Below are 16,789 nucleotides of genomic sequence, written 5' to 3'. Positions count from 1 at the left end.
AAGTCGAGAATCAACGTGACAGAAAAATAAAATTCTTACGATCAGATCGTGGTGGAGAATATTGAAGTCACGAATTTGGTACACACTTAAGGAAATGTGGAATAGTTTCACAACTCACGCCGCCTGGAACACCTCAGAGAAATGGTGTGTCCGAACGTCGTAATCGCACTCTATTGGATATGGTGCGATCTATGATGTCTCTTATCGATTTACCGCTCTCATTTTGGGGTTATGCTTTAGAGACTGCCGCATTCACTTTAAATAGGGCACCGTCTAAATCCGTTGAGACGACACCGTATGAATTATGGTTTGGGAAGAAACCTAAGCTGTCGTTTCTAAAAGTTTGGGGATGCGATGCTTATGTCAAGAAACTTCAACCTGAAAAGCTCGAACCCAAATCGGAAAAATGCGTCTTCATAGGATACCCTAAGGAAACTATTGGGTATACCTTCTACCTCAGATCCGAAGGCAAGATCTTCGTTGCCAAGAACGGGTCCTTTCTGGAGAAGGAGTTTCTCTCGAAAGAATTGAGTGGGAGGAAAGTGGAACTTGATGAGGTGAGAGTCACCCCTTCCGAACCGGAAAGTAGCGCAGCGCGGGAAAATGTTCCTGTGGTGCCTACACCGACTGGGGAGGGAGTTAATGATGATGATCATGAAACTTCAGATCAAGTTACTGAACTTCGTAGGTCCACAAGGACACGTTCCGCACCAGAGTGGTACGGCAACCCTGTCCTGGAAATCATGTTGTTAGACAACGGTGAACCTTCGAACTATGAAGAAGCGATGGCGGGCCCGGATTCCGACAAATGGCTAGAAGCCATGAAATCCGAGATAGAATCCATGTATGAAAACAAAGTATGGACTTTGACTGACTTGCCCGATGAAAGGCGAGCCATAGAAAACAAATGGATCTTTAAGAAGAAGACGGACGCAGATGGTAATGTGACCATCTACAAAGCTCGACTTGTCGCTAAGGGTTATCGACAAGTTCAAGGGGTTGACTACGATGAGACTTTGTCACCCGTAGCGAAGCTGAAGTCCGTCCGAATCGTGTTAGCAATTGCCGCATACTATGATTATGAGATATGGCAGATGGACGTCAAAACGGCATTCCTTAATGGCTTCCTTAAGGAAGAGTTGTATATGATGCAGCCGGAAGGTTTTGTCGATCCTAAGAATGCTAACAAAGTGTGCAAGCTCCATCGCTCAATCTATGGGCTGGTGCAAGCATCTCGGAGTTGGAACATTCGCTTTGATGAGATGATCAAAGCGTTTGGGTTTACACAGACTTATGGAGAAGCCTGTGTTTACAAGAAAGTGAGTGGGAGCTCTGTAGCATTTCTCATATTATATGTGGATGACATACTATTGATGGGAAATGATATAGAATTCTTGGAAAGTATAAAGGCCTATTTGAATAAGTGTTTTTCAATGAAGGACCTTGGAGAAGCTGCTTATATATTAGGCATCAAGATCTATAGGGATAGATCAAGACGCCTCATTGGTCTTTCACAGAGTACATACCTTGACAAGATATTGAAGAAGTTCAATATGGATCAGTCCAAGAAGGGGTTCTTGCCTGTATTGCAAGGTGTGCAATTGAGCACGGCTCAATGCCCGGCCACGGCACAAGATATAGAAGAGATGAGTGTCATCCCCTATGCCTCGGCCATAGGGTCTATTATGTATGCCATGCTATGTACCAGACCTGATGTAAACCTTGCCGTAAGTTTGGTAGGAAGGTACCAAAGTAATCCCGGCAAGGAACACTGGACAGCGGTCAAGAATATCCTGAAGTACCTGAAGAGGACTAAGGATATGTTTCTCGTTTATGGAGGTGACGAAGAGCTCGTCGTAAAGGGTTATGTCGACGCTAGCTTCGACACAGATCTGGATGACTCGAAGTCACAGACCGGATACGTGTATATTTTGAATAGAGGAGCAGTAAGCTGGTGCAGTTGCAAGCAAAGCGTCGTGGCGGGATCTACATGTGAAGCGGAGTACATGGCAGCCTCAGAGGCAGCACAGGAAGCAGTCAGGATGAAGGAGTTCATTACCGACCTAGGGGTGATTCCCAATGCGCCGGGCCCAATGACTCTCTTCTGTGACAACACTGGAGCTATTGCCCTTGCGAAGGAGCCCAGGTTTCACAGGAAGACCAGGCATATCAAGCGTCGCTTCAACTCCATTCGTGAAAGTGTTCAAAATGGAGACATAGATATTTGTAAAGTACACACGGACCTGAATGTAGCAGATCCGTTGACTAAACCTCTCCCTAGGGCAAAACATGATCAACACCAGCACGCAATGGGTGTTCGATTCATCACAATGTAACTAGATTATTGACTCTAGTGCAAGTGGGAGACTGTTGGAAATATGCCCTAGAGGCAATAATAAATGGTTATTATTATATTTCTTTGTTCATGGTAATTGTCTATTATTCATGCTATAATTGTATTGTCCGGAAATCGTGATACATGTGTGAATACATAGACCACAACCTGTCCCTAGTAAGCCTCTAGTTGACTAGCTCGTTGATCAACAGATAGTCACGGTTTCCTGACTATGGACATTGGATGTCATTGATAACGGGATCACATCATTAGGAGAATGATGTGATGGACAAGACCCAATCCTAAGCATAGCATAAAAGATCGTGTAGTTTCGTTTGCTAGAGTTTTTCCAATGTCAAGTATCTTTTCCTTAGACCATGAGATCGTGCAACTCCCGGATACCGTAGGAGTGCTTTGGGTGTGCCAAACGTCACAACGTAACTGGGTGACTATAAAGGTGCACTACGGGTATCTCCGAAAGTGTCTGTTGGGTTGGCACGGATCGAGACTGGGATTTGTCACTCCGTATGACGGAGAGGTATCTCTGGGCCCACTCGGTAATGCATCATCATAATGAGCTCAATGTGACTAAGGCGTTAGTCACGGGATCATGCATTGCGGTACGAGTAAAGAGACTTGCCGGTAACGAGATTGAACAAGGTATTGGGATACCGACGATCGAATCTCGGGCAAGTAACATACCATTGACAAAGGGAATTGTATACGGGATTGATTGAATCCTCGACACCGTGGTTCATCCGATGAGATCATCGTGGAACATGTGGGAGCCAACATGGGTATCCAGATCCCGCTGTTGGTTATTGACCGGAGAGGCGTCTCGGTCATGTCTGCATGTCTCCCGAACCCGTAGGGTCTACACACTTAAGGTCCGGTGACGCTAGGGTTGTAGAGATATATGTATGCGGAAACCCGAAAGTTGTTCGGAGTCCCGGATGAGATCCCGGACGTCACGAGAGGTTCCGGAATGGTCCGGAGGTGAAGAATTATATATAGGAAGTCCAGTTTCGGCCACCGGGAAAGTTTCGGGGGTTATCGATATTGTACCGGGACCACCGGAAGGGTCCCGGGGGTCCACCGGGTGGGGCCACCTGTCCCGGAGGGCCCCGTGGGCTGAAAGTGGAAGGGAACCAGCCCCTAGTGGGCTGGGGCGCCCCCCTTGGGCCTCCCCCCATGCGCCTAGGGTTGGGAACCCTAGGGGGGGGAGTTCCCCCTTGCCTTGGGGGGCAAGGCACCCCTTCCCCCCCACTTGGCTGCCGCCCCCCCCCTTGGATCTAATCTCCAGGGCCGCCCCCCCCCAGGGGGCCTATATAAAGGGGGGGAGGGAGGGCAGCACACAACAGCCTTGGGCGCCTCCCTCCTCCCCTGCAACACCTCTCTCTCTCTCTCTCTCTCTCTCTCGTAGAAGCTCGGCGAAGCCCTGCACGAGACCCGCTACATCCACCACCACGCCGTCGTGCTGCTGGATCTCCATCAACCTCTCCTTCCCCCTTGCTGGATCAAGAAGGAGGAGACGTCGCTGCACCGTACGTGTGTTGAACGCGGAGGTGCCGTCCGTTCGGCACTCGGTCATCGGTGATTTGGATCACGGCGAGTACGACTCCGTCATCCACGTTCATTGGAACGCTTCCGCTCGCGATCTACAAGGGTATGTAGATGCACTCCCTTCCCCTCGTTGCTAGTACACTCCATAGATGCATCTTGGTGAACGTAGGAAAATTTTAAAATTATGCTACGATTCCCAACACCTCCCACCTTCCAGGGATCGGCCCACCTCTGGACGCCGCCGCCCTACATCGACTTCACTGGCGACGACGCGTGAGGAGACAGCGACGGGCACGACATCGACGGCACAGCAGGAGCGCGCGGGCGGCGCTTTTCTTTTCTTTTTTATGTTAATTAAATCTATGTGAACCGTGGAATCGGGCCGTTATGGGGCCGTGAGATGTTTAATTATGTTTTTATGTTTTTACGTATGCGTTTATTTTATTTTTTTAGGCATTTCTTTTAGTTTTTGCTTTTTTTAATCACGTTCACCCCGGACATGATTTAAGGTGCGGCCGCGCGTTGGACGCACCGACACGACAACGGCTCCAAGCGGACATGGGCGACCCTATTGCCGTCCCAAACGGACAAAAACAGGCCAAAAAGGATGTCCGTTTAGGGTCGTGCGCTGGAGTTGGCCTTATCGAGTCTGAACCAACGGTTCGTCATGCATGCGTTGGCATGAATAGTCCTTACTACTGAAGACTAAAGATTAGTGCACTATCCTACGTTACAAAAGGCCCAACTTACTAGAGAAATAGCACAAAACAACTGGTGCCAGCACTTCGATAATGATTAAGTTCCATTTTCTTGGAACCTTAGGTACCGGGCAACATTGGGAACCTTTTGTGCCCTATGCCAATCTTGTCTTGATAGCTGCCAACAGAGCCTTCTTGTTCTTACAGACGAATTGCACTTGACATAATAGGAAAAATGAAGAAAGAAGAACAACAAAAGTTTGCATGATTAGCAGGAATAGGACAAGAAGGGAGCAGAGCAGAGATTGCCGCCTTCTCGTTTGTTTCTTCCTAATCCAAAGCGGGCAGTAAAAACCAACACAGGGGCAGTGCCAATTCCATTGGTATCTTCTGGAAAACAAGTGAAGTGCACCAATGATCAGAGGAGTTGGAGTCGCGGATAAGAGCAAAAATGCATATGTGTACATTGTGCGTAGACGATTAGATTCTATTGCCAATTTGGCACTGCCGGCCTTTGGCTGTATGCATGGATGGAGCCCTGGAGGCTCATTTCAAGCATATGGCTGAATAGAGGAGCTACGACGGACAGGCAGGCTTGTCTCATGATCCCTGAGCACAGTGGCAACTTGCCCATGTTCTCCAAACTCTGCATTCTCTCATCTGGATAAGCTTAAGAGTTTCAACTGTCCTTAAAAATCCATTTTCTATGGACACTTTTGGTACCGTAGCTTATACTATTTACCTAATGCCATCGGTCAACCTCTAGTTCCAACAGGCTGACCATCCTGCCATTAAACGGTTCGGGTGCTTTGTTATAATAGGAGTATCCCTAGTCTCGAAGTTCTGAACTTGAAAATTTTAGTACTTTTATCAACAAAAATATATATTGAAGTAACAAATTTGACAATAGAAGAAGACGTTTATCACATTTTTTACATCAATCATACAAAATAATGTTGGATGGAAATGAATGACATAATTTACTGTAACAGATCATTGTACACAGCTATCATCCAGAACTCTCATAGTTTCCAGTAAATCCCCAGCTTGTGCAAGATGCCAGAGACAACACCCCAGAAGAGGATCTCTCCAAATATGACATACAGCAGAGTTCCCAGCCTTTCTGAATGCCAGACGTTGACAAACACATGCTTTTGGATCCAGTTAACCTGCCAAGAATAACAAGACAAACAAATTAAGCCCATGCAAATACAGGCTCCAAATGTCACCACCAAGTTAACCTTCACCCATTACTTACAAGGGTTTTATCTTGTGACTCATAGTACCATCCGTTCACGAATGCTGCAAATATGCCCTGTGCCGCTAGGACGTACACAAGCATGGCGTTCATGCCGATCCACTCGAGGAACAAGAATGGTACTCTCAGGCCCCAGACATCAATCTATCATTGTGACAATGAAATGAGTAAATCATTGGGAAAGAGCTGATGGAAGTGCAGCAGTTTCATGCTCTAAGTACTTATGATAAACCATACCAGCATGTAGAAAGCTGAAAGAACTATTCCAGCCGCGCCGGCAGTGAAGCAAACGTAACTGATACTGTAGAGTTGCTTATTGATTGGAATAGCTACAGCAGAAGAGCGATGGATGTAAAGATTCTGAGGTCACAGTTTGTAGTGATTAGTTCAAGTGTCGGAAATGGACTGTTAGGACAAGCACCTTTTGTGAAGTGAAGGAGAATGCCGAGCAAGAGGAGTGAAAAGCCCATCGAAAGCCAGTGTTTCAGTCTCTCCTTATGGGTCTAATATTAAGAAACTTTGGTGTCATAGTTGCTTTTATCATAACCAAATGGTACTGGTACAATGTTTTGGATAATCACCTTGAAATGGATTAGAACATGGCCATAGTGGATTCCAATTGTTCCTGATAGGATCGACGATATTGAACTGAAACATAAAACAGGGAAAATACTTGAATGGGTGAAATAAGCAAACTATATAACTAAGATTAATTCAGTGTAAGCTATGTTGGATCTCCAACCTTAACAATCCTTCTGGGTCGAATGGCGCAAGACACCATGATGGAGCATCGGCACGGAGAGGACCTGATTCTGGTGAGCTAAATGTACAATCCTGAAAATGGCAATTTCAGTGCACATATTGTCAGACTTGCACTTTCTAGCTTAATGTGTAGTATTATATCATTTAGTTAGTAAGGAAAACTTTTGCAGCTACTTATACATAACAGTGCAATAAAATTTAAACATATTAGGATTACAGTTCTACCTTAGTCCGGATCCAAACGGGCTGCGAGTAGAGATGATTAATCCCCCAGACCACCCTATCAACATGACCCACTGCATTGCAAGCCGGGTCCAGGTGACCCCTTACACCACATTGTACCTGAAAACACAAGTACTTGTATCAAATACGGAAATAATCAACAGGGATAGCATCCTAAAGGTTAGCTCAAAGTACCGTAAACCGCTTCCCATCATTGACATCGCCATCCAAATGGTACACATAGCTCCAATCTGGAACGTACAGCGAGAACGTCGTGACCATGTATACAACGAACACAATGAAACCGCCTAACCTGTCGATTGTCAGAAATGACAAGAATTTTCCATCATAATCAGAGACAGGAAAAATTATGAATATGCAGTTTACAGTGCAGCAAGACAAGTATCAGGGAAACATTGTTGTACCATTGCCACTGGTAGGCATGGAAGATGGCGTAAGGACCGGAACGGACGGTGACAGGCCGCACCTTTATGGTGAACACCTCTATGAGGGCAACCACGAAGTACACCAAAGCTATCCTCTGATGAACCATCGTCAAATATAAGGAAAGAACTATGTTATGATTAAGACCTAGACGGATGATGAAATGAACGACAAGTTTGTTTGTTTGGTAAATATAAACCGAACCTGGAGGATGCCACACCATCTTATCACCTTCATGTCCACTCCATAAGCAAGGTCATCCGGAGCGTGAGAGTATCCACCTACATTCGAGTTCAATACTGTCAATTAAGCAACATGGGTGCAAACTGAATTGTGTAAACACTCTACACATCGAACTTCAAGTACCTTGCAGTAGCAGGCCCCAGAAGAGCATTTTCAGTGTTCTGACGCTGACCTTCTTCACAGCGGCACCCATGTTTGGAACCCTCTGCAAAATACTCATCCTGATGAGCATTTCAAAAAGAAAAAAAATTCTACATATCCACCAAAAATGTTGGGTTTACCAAATTTGCAAGAGTATGAGCACGGAGAAGTGCTTACTGACCTTCATGGCAAAGGCGATCGCGACACCGACGATGAAGAGGAAGAAGGGCATGACAAAGTCTGCCAGAGTACAACCGTTCCACGGCGAGTGGTCCATCCGCTCGTAAGCCCCGCCGGCATCGTCCACCAGTACCATCAGCTGCACGCAAGAGACTGTCAGCAGTTCATATGCATGGTGGCTTGTAAGCATTTCGTAGCATATTCGATTGGGAAAAAGTAATCATATGTGCATATTCGGAGGAACATAGCTAGTACCACAATGGTGAGCCCTCTGAAGGCATCAAGAGCTGCCACCCTCGTGCTCTTCTTCTTCTGTGGCTCCTCAACAACGACCAGTCTCTCCTTCTCGGTGTCATCTCCGGCTCCGGCGTGGACGACGCCCTTGCCGTCGCCATGCTCCACCTCCACGGGAACTACATCAATGGCGTGCTGCTCCGAGCCTTTCTCACCGCCGGATGCCGCTATGTCCTGCCCCTTCTCCATGGTAAATGTGTGCACAACTCACCAGATTAGGTTCTAGTAAGCTGAAGCATTGGCACCGAACTACTTAGAATCTTACCAGATGAGTGGAACTTTATATACAGCTACACAATCATAAGAATTGTCCGTCAATCTGTCCTGCCACAAAAAAAATGTGTTAATTAGGTGCTAAATATATACTGGCACCAGCGTTGGGTTGCCGTCTTGTGGTATTTTTAATTTTATTAAGTTCATGTGTTTCTACGAGTGCGTGCTCGTCGCTTTCCTTGTTTGCTCAGCAGGGGCTTCACGTCCTCTGATTTCCATGTGTCAAGACCTTGATTGATAACCCTTTTTATGGGCTGTACAAATAAACAATGATGGCACATTTGTTAATCAGGGTAAGTTCTACGCTGACAAGTGCTCCACTGCTACTGACTTTTTTTGTTCCCTCTGTCCCATAATATAAGAGCATTTTTTATTCTACATTAGTGTCAAAAACGCTCTTTCTTTTTTGATCTCATGACTTTTTATGCGATCGGAAAACGAATGTGCACGGTCTGGTTCGGTATGGAATGAACTTATAATCTGATGATCGAGTCGATTTCATGATTATAAGTTCATAACCCTAGCGCCCATTCCCATTTTGGACGGAACAGATCTACTAATTCTTTTATTCCAGTTAGTAAGAGGGATCTTGAACTAAGAAATATGGGAGTATAATTTATTTACATTAATAATGACGAGTTGTTTCAGAACATACATACATTTCAAGGAGAGAAGCATTGTCCAAGATAGTCCTCTCTCTCGTCCGCGACCGCGCCGCCCCCACGGGCGGCCGGCCGCGCCTCCCCTCCTTCCCCGCGAGCCCTCTCCCTCTCTCCTCCTCCCCCCTGCCGCCGTCGCCGTCGCCCGCCGTGGGCCTGGCCCGGGCGACATTGGCGGCGGCGGCCCCCGGCCCTTCCCCATCTAGGGTTTCTTCAGCGCGGGACGGAGCGCTCCGGGCGGTGTCTTCAGGCAGCGGCGGTCCTGCGCGGCGGCGGGGTTTCCTGTCGCGGGCAGGGGCGAGCTTTGGGCGGCGGCGCCCGCCCGGCCCAGATCTGGGCCCTTCGGGCCCCATCTTGGCCAGGGCGGGCCGGCGACAGGCGTGGCGTTGGCGTGGTCCTCAGGAAGCGGTGGCGAGCGGCGATGATCAGCGGGGAGCTGGCAGCGTCGACGCCAGCCTGCTGTAGCGTGGCCGGCGGGGCTTAGCAGGCCCATTTCCCTGGTATGCCCCGCTGCCGTGTCCGGACGGCTACCGCGACGGTGCCGGAGGCGCGGGCCTCCCGCACGACGACGGTGGAGGTGGTTCCCTCCCGCTCGGCCTTGGTGCTGCTGCTCCCGTCGCTTGGATCTTCTCTCCAGTCTTCTTGGCCTCGTGGTGGTGCTCGTAGCGAGACGGCGTTGGCGGCGGCGCAACCGTGATGGCGCAGGGTTGGGCGGTGGTTTGGCTGGTCGGCTCCGATTGGCCGGTGGGGTTTGGCTTGCGGGAGAAATCCTTGCCGGTTCGTCCGGCTCCGATGCGGTGACACCGGCGGGTGCTACTATCCCTTCTTGGAGGGTGTCGGGAGTAGCTATCCCCCACATCCCTCCGCGTACTGGGGGAAACTCTAGGACTTGTCCGGGCAACAGCGTCGTCAGCGTCGCATCCCTTCTTGGAGGTGCTGCTTAGTTCGCGGTAGATCGGAGCCTCGGGCTGTGGTGGTTTGTTTCCGGAGGGCGCAACGGTCGCGGGTCTTCCGCGCTTTGTCGAGCTGCCGCTGTTGGCATTTATTTCTTTTTCTTTTTCTTTGAGCTTGTTGTGCTGCTCGCCGCAGCATTGCGATGTGTACTATGGTGGTTTGCTTTGAAATACAAAGCGTGGGGAAATCCTTTTTCGATAAGCATTGTCCAAAAATGAAATTTGACATCACTCTCTTCAGATCGGCCAGTGTAACAGCATAGGCGTGGTTGCCGGCGCCATGCTGTTTTTTTATTTTTTCTTCAGAACGCTTGATCTCTACGTTCTTCTTTTTCTTCTTCTTCTTTCTTTTTTTGCGAAAGATCTCTACCTTCTTCATCAATGGAAATCAGCGCCTAGCTGCTTTTTCGTCAAAAAAATGACGTGATTTCCATGTTTAAACATTAATTAATAGGTGCAAACGCTGTATCATCTACCATCTTTTCTCTCAATGATTCATACTAATTCACAATTCAATATTGCAGAGGTGCGTATCGGAGAATCAGTCCGTATGGAAGAGGACATGCGTCGCCGGCCGGCTCCGTTTGGATACCGCCATGTATATGTTCTTATATTGTTTTAGGGCGTGTCGCTGAAGGATGTTGTTCCACTTGGATAAAGACTAGTGCTCGAATTATACATGCGGCTGGGTTACACCGGACGTCTCCACTACGCATACTCCAAATAATTATCAGATATTCTCAAAAAGAAAAAATTATCAGATGTTGTGGACCTTGTGGTTAATGACTGTAGCACATAGAGGGAAACGCCATTTTCGTAGCACCCGGCCGCGGGGCGTCGACTTCCTACGTAGTGTATTGAACATATAAATCAAGCTACCCAACCTGCGGTTCTAGCGCCATCGCTGGTTCAAATTCATCCGGCTCGCTCGATGTGCCTCGCTGGCCGACGCCAGCGTCCTTTTAATCGCCGTGGTAAACATCCGATCGCTCGTTTTCCTGTACGCCGCGTGACCAGGCTAGAGCTGCTGACGCATGGCCCAGCCTTACGCGCGGGCCAGCATTGCAGCGAGACGAGGTGTCCGTGCATGTGTATTTTACCGTGGGCTGGCAGCGCGCCGTTCGTGGGTTGGCAGCGATCGTGGGTTGGCAGCGCGGCTTTGGCGGGCTGGCAGGTCGTTCTTTACCTCCCTCGTTTGCACCCAGCGGCGGCGCCTCCGCTTTAGCCGCAGCTGGCCTCATCTGTCGGTCTCGTGGGAGCGCGGCTTTCTGGTCTTTCTTGTTTACGTGGGCGGCTCGCTTCGGCCCGCTGGGTAAAAGAGGTTACTCGTCCTCTGCGTGCTGCTACGCGGGCTGGCTTGACCTCGTCACGCTGCAGGTGGCCCCTTTCTGTCCTTGGTCCCAACCGCCGAGCGAGTTGTGTTTCTCTCTAGGTTTCTCTAGGAGTTACAGCGCCTGTTTCGGTTCCGGATGAGTGGTCTCCTTGTGCTCGTCTCTTCCTCTGTGCCTCCCGTCTCATCCCACTTCCCCCGCCTGCATCTCCTCGTCTCACCCTCATCCGCTCGCCATTGTCGCTCCTCGTCTGCTTGTCTCGCCCTCATCCGGTTGTTCCGTCATGGCTCCTCGCGCTGCTGCTGTTGCGTTTGGCTAGGGTGAGGTTCTTGTTTTATTTGGTTGATTTCCCGCTGCTCCCGTCGTAGATTGATCTTTGCTGACTTGTTCTTGCTTGTCCCCTCTCCTTTCTTCTTGTTTGCAGGGCTGTTGCGTCTGGTTTGCTCTCTGCTTGTGCGTCTGCTTAATCCTTCTTTGTGAGGTGAGGTCTTGCCTGCTCCCCTGCTTATGATCTGCTCGATGAAATGCGTGACTAGGTTTCTGACGGGCTGGGACCGCTTCTTTGTTTTCTGCAGCATGAATGAGTGTTAGATCTGCTGTGTGATGCTTTCAGGAGGTGATTTTACAGATGTGTGGTGGTTATAGGAGGTGATCTTGCATATGTTTCTCTTCTGTCGTTGCTCCGGTCGCTAGGTTTAGGCATTGCCTCGGTTAGTTTAAGACTCCTTCGCTTGCCGTATTGTTTTTGTCTAGGTTTGTATGGGCATGGGCTCTGCCACAGGTGAATTCTATTTATGTTTGTTCCTGACCTGTCCAGCCTTTAATACTCCCGTGCATCTGATTAGATGCTTCTATTTGTTTGAGTGGAGCTTGTTCTTGTTCATTAAATTTTTGTCTACTCTTCCTACACATGTAGGTGTTGCGGTTGTCATCCTTCTTTGCCTTCCTTCTTCCTGTTTGTTTGGTCTAGGGCCTGCTATGTTTGAATGTATTGCCAAAGCTTGCTCTGTCAGAGGTGAGTCCATGGGTTAAAACGCGTTTGCTTACGTTTTGTTTGCTTTTCCATGTGCTGTAGGTCCTGCTTTCCGCTGATATCCTCGCTCCCGGTTCGTGGAAGGCCTGCTGCAGTTTGGTTCACCTGATGCCCCGAGCCTTGTCTTTCATCTTACCAAGGTTCCATCTGGTTCCCTACCCTTTCCTTTGTTGTACTCCTTTAAAAGTTGGTCTCCTGCTTGGTTCTAACCATGTGTGTTACGTGCGTTGTGTCGTTTCGTGTCTTTCTTTACTATTACTTATTGATGATTGTTCCTTACGGCGGCTTTTACTGATCGCCCTCGAACTGCATGTGATTCTATCGTTGCTTCACATGCTCAGGATGCCTGCTGTAGTACATTTTGTTGTGCCTATTCTAGAGGCTGTGGTAGCCCACTATGAGCTTCCACCTCTTAGCTATCTGTGTGAGGTCGATGGGAATGGCGATGTCATTGCTGGGGTAGAGATTCAGCTTCCTGGGGATGGTGTTCTGGTGATGGCATGGAGTTTTTTTTGGCGTCCTGCGTGTCTGGGTTGTGTGGAAGCGTACGAGCAGGTTGCTCGTGAGGCACTGATACGTCCATTTTGCATCATGCTTTTATATCAATATTTATTGCATTATGGACTGTTATTATACATTATGTCACAATACTTATGCCTATTCTCTCTTATTTTACAAGGTTTACATAAAGAGGGAGAATGCCGACAGCTGGAATTCTGGGCTGGAAAATGAGCAAATATTAGAGACCTATTCTGCACAACTCCAAAAGTCCTGAAACTCCACGGAAGTTATTTTTGGAAATAATAAAAAATACTGAGTGAAGGAAATACCAGAGGGGGCCCACACCCTGGCCACAAGGGTGGGGGGGCGCCCCCTGCCTCGTGGGCCCCCTGGTGGCCCTCCGGTGCCCATCATCTGCTATATGAAGTCTTTCGTCTGAGAAAAAATGATAAGCAAGCTTTCGGGACGAGACTCCGCCGCCACGAGGCAGAACCTTGGCGGAACCAATCTAGGGCTCGGGCGGAGCTGTTCTGCCGGGGAAACTTCCCTCTGGGAGGGAGAAATCATCGCCATCGTCATCACCAACAATCCTCTCATCGGGAGGGGTTCAATCTTCATCAACATCTTCACCAGCACCATCTCCTCTCAAACCCTAGTTCATCTCTTGTATCCAATTCTTGTCTCTAAGTCTGGGATTGGTACCTGTAGGTTGCTAGTAGTGTTGATTACTCCTTGTAGTTGATGCTAGTTGGTTTATTTGGTGAAAGATCATATGTTCAGATCCATTATGCATATTAATACCCCTATGATTATGAACATGAATATGCTTTGTGAGTAGTTATGTTTGTTCCTGAGGACATGGGAGAAGTCTTGCTATTAGTAGTCATGTGAATTTGGTATTCGTTCGATATTTTGATGAGATGTATGTTGTCTATCCTTTAGTGGTATTATGTGAACGTCGACTACATGACACTTCACCATTGTTTGGGCCTAGAGGAAGGCATTGGGAAGTAATAAGTAGATGATGGGTTGCTAGAGTGACAGAAGCTTAAACCCTAGTTTATGCGTTGCATCGTAAGGGGCTGATTTGGATCCATATGTTTCATGCTATGGTTAGGTTTACCTTAATACTTCTTTTGTAGTTGCAGATGCTTGCAATATGAGTTAATCATAAGTGGGATGCTTGTCCAAGTAAGGACAGCACCCAAGCACCGGTCCACCCACATATCAAATTATCAAAGTACCGAACGTGAATCATATGAGCGTGATGAAAACTAGCTTGACGGTAATTCCCATGTGTCCTCGGGAGCGTTTTCCTTCATATAAGAAATTGTCTAGGCTTGTCCTTTGCTACAAAAAGGATTGGGCCATCTTGCTGCACTTTATTTACACTTGTTACTCGTTACGAATTACCTTATCACAAAACTATCTGTTGCCGATAATTTCAGTGCTTGCGGAGAATACCTTGCTGAAAACCGCTTATCATTTCCTTCTGCTTCTCGTTGGGTTCGACACTCTTACTTATCGAAAGGACTACGATAGATCCCCTATACTTGTGGGTCATCAAGACTCTTTTCTAGCGCCGTTGCCGGGGAGTGAAGCGCCTTTGGTAGGTGGAATTTGGTAAGGAAAAATTTATATAGTGTGCTGAAATTTACTGTCACTTGTTACTATGGAAAGTAATCCTTTGAGGGGCTTGTTCGGGGTATCTTCACCCCAACCGGTTGAGAAAATAGTTGTTCCTCAACCTACTGAACCTACTGAAAATGAAAATGTCTACTTTGAAATTCCTTCGTGTATGATAGAGAAACTGCTAGCTAACCCTTTAGCAGGAGATGGAACTTTACATCCTGATTTACACTTAATCTATGTGGATGAAGTTTGTGGATTATTTAAGCTTGCAGGTATGCCCGATGATGTTATCAAGAAGAAGGTCTTCCCTTTATCTTTGAAGGGAGATGCATTGACATGGTATAGGCTATGTGATGATATGGGATCATGGGACTATAAGCGATTGAAATTGGAATTCCATCAGAAGTTTTATCCTATGCATCTCGTTCATCGTGATCGTAATTATATATATAATTTTTGGCCTCGCGAAGGACAAAGCATCGCTCAAGCTTGGGGGAGGCTTAAGTCAATGTTATATTCATGCCCCAATCATGAGCTCTCAAGAGAAATGATTATTCAGAATTTTTATGCTCGGCTTTCTGACAACAATCGCACCATGCTCGATACTTCTCGTACTGGTTCTTTTATGATGAAGACTATTGAATTCAAATGGGATTTATTGGAAAGGATTAAACGCAATACTGAAGATTGGGATCTCGACGAAGGTAAGGAGTCAGGTATAACACCTAAGTTTGATTGTGTTAAATCTTTCATGGATACCGATGTTTTCCGTAAATTTAGCACTAAATATGGACTTGACTCTGAGATAGTAGCTTCTTTCTGTGAATCTTTTGCTACTCATGTTGATCTCCCTAAGGAGAAGTGGTTTAAATAGCTAGTAAAAGTAGTTGAACCTATTAAAGTTGAAGAAAAGACTATCACTTATAATGATCCTATTGTTCCTACTACTTATGTTGAGAAACCACCTTTTCCTGTTAGGAAAAAGGATCATGCTAAAGCTTCAATTGTGGTTCGTAAAAGTAATATTAGAACTTATACACCTCCTGAGCAAGTTAAAGTTGAACCTAATATTGCTATTGTTAAAGATCTTTTGGCTGATAATATTGATGGGCATGTTATTTACTTTTCTGAGGAAACTGCTAGAATTGCTAAGCCTGGTACTAAAGATAAACATAGACCTGTTGTAGGCATGCCTGTTATTTCTGTTAAAATAGGAGATCATTGTTATCATGGCTTATGTGACGTGGGTGCTAGTGCTAGTGCAATACCTATTTCTTTATACCAAGAAATTATGCATGATATTGCACCCGCTGAGTTGGAAGATATTGATGTTACTATTAAGCTTGCCAATAGAGATACTATTTCACCAATTGGGATTGTTAGAGATGTTGAAGTTTTGTGTGGGAAAACTAAATATCCTGCTGATTTTCTTGTTCTTGGTTCCCCACAAGATAGCTTTTGTCCCATTATATTTGGTAGACCCTTCTTGAACACTTTTAATGCTAAGATAGACTGCGAAAAGGATGTTGTTACTATTGGTTTGGATGATATGTCTCATGAGTTTAATTTTTCTAAATTTCGTAGACAACCTCGTGATGAGGAATTGCCTAGTAAGGATGAAATTATTGGTCTTGCTTCTATTGCCGTGCCTCCTAGTGATCCTTTAGAACAATATTTGCTAGATCATGAAAATGATATGTTTGTGAATGAAAGAAGGGAAATAGATGAAGTATTCTTTAAACAACGACCTATTCTGAAACACAACTTGCCTGTTAAAATCCTAGGGGATCCTCCTCCACCCAAGGGTGATCCCGTGTTTGAGCTTAAACCTTTACCCGATACTCTTAAATATGCTATCTTGATGAAAAGAAGATACATCCTGTTATTATTAGTGCTAACCTTTCAGAGCAAGAAGAAGAAAATTATTGAGAACTCTCAAGAAGCACCGCACTGCTATTGGATATACTCTTGATGATCTTAAGGGCATTAGTCCCACTCTATGTCAACACAAAATAAATTTGGAGAAAGACGCCAAACCAGTTATTGATCACCAACGACGGCTAAATCCTAAGATGAAGGAAGTGGTCAGAAATGAAATACTAAAGCTCCTCGAAGCAGGAATTATTTATCCTGTTGCTGATAGTCAGTGGGTAAGTCCTGTCCATTGTGTCCCTAAGAAGGGAGGTATTACTGTCGTTCCTAATGATAAAGATGAATTGATCCTGCAAAGAATTATTACAGGGTATAGGATGGTAATTGACTTTCGC

General features: G+C 46.5%; 1 protein-coding gene and 1 long non-coding RNA gene across 2 annotated transcripts; one reads left to right on the top strand and one right to left on the bottom strand.

The window, feature by feature from the left end:
- Positions 1 to 5,316: 5,316 nt before the first annotated feature.
- LOC109755387 (uncharacterized) lies at positions 5,317 to 8,329 on the bottom strand. Its single transcript, XM_045227548.1, has 13 exons — positions 8,102 to 8,329; positions 7,848 to 7,985; positions 7,649 to 7,730; positions 7,487 to 7,563; positions 7,226 to 7,379; positions 7,034 to 7,089; positions 6,842 to 6,979; positions 6,597 to 6,688; positions 6,436 to 6,502; positions 6,276 to 6,357; positions 6,092 to 6,183; positions 5,855 to 5,998; positions 5,317 to 5,765 (listed from the first exon to the last, which is right to left on the bottom strand). The coding sequence occupies exons 1-13, from the start codon at positions 8,327 to 8,329 to the stop codon at positions 5,619 to 5,621; spliced, it is 1,497 nt and encodes a 498-aa protein (XP_045083483.1). The 3' UTR covers positions 5,317 to 5,618.
- Positions 8,330 to 11,366: 3,037 nt separating this feature from the next.
- On the top strand, positions 11,367 to 13,727 carry LOC109755388 (uncharacterized). The gene is made up of 4 exons (XR_005753632.3): positions 11,367 to 11,676; positions 11,781 to 11,837; positions 12,432 to 12,529; positions 13,069 to 13,727. It is a non-coding gene; the product is annotated as an uncharacterized lncRNA (long non-coding RNA).
- Positions 13,728 to 16,789: the final 3,062 nt, after the last annotated feature.

Source organism: Aegilops tauschii, chromosome 4 (assembly GCF_002575655.3).
Source record: "Aegilops tauschii subsp. strangulata cultivar AL8/78 chromosome 4, Aet v6.0, whole genome shotgun sequence".
Taxonomy (NCBI): domain Eukaryota; kingdom Viridiplantae; phylum Streptophyta; class Magnoliopsida; order Poales; family Poaceae; genus Aegilops; species Aegilops tauschii.
This window is presented reverse-complemented; position numbering and strand designations above follow the sequence as displayed.

Bases quoted from the DNA above. Each gene is read 5' to 3' on its own strand.
- LOC109755387 (XM_045227548.1), bottom strand. From the start codon at position 8,329: ATGGAGAAGGGGCAGGACATAGCGGCATCCGGCGGTGAGAAAGGCTCG. The intron at 6,503-6,596 runs GTTGGAGATCCA...TTTATGTTTCAG, and splicing joins GACCCAGAAGGATTGTTAAG to TTCAATATCGTCGATCCTAT. The intron at 5,766-5,854 runs GTAAGTAATGGG...TATTCTTGGCAG, and splicing joins AGTCACAAGATAAAACCCTT to GTTAACTGGATCCAAAAGCA.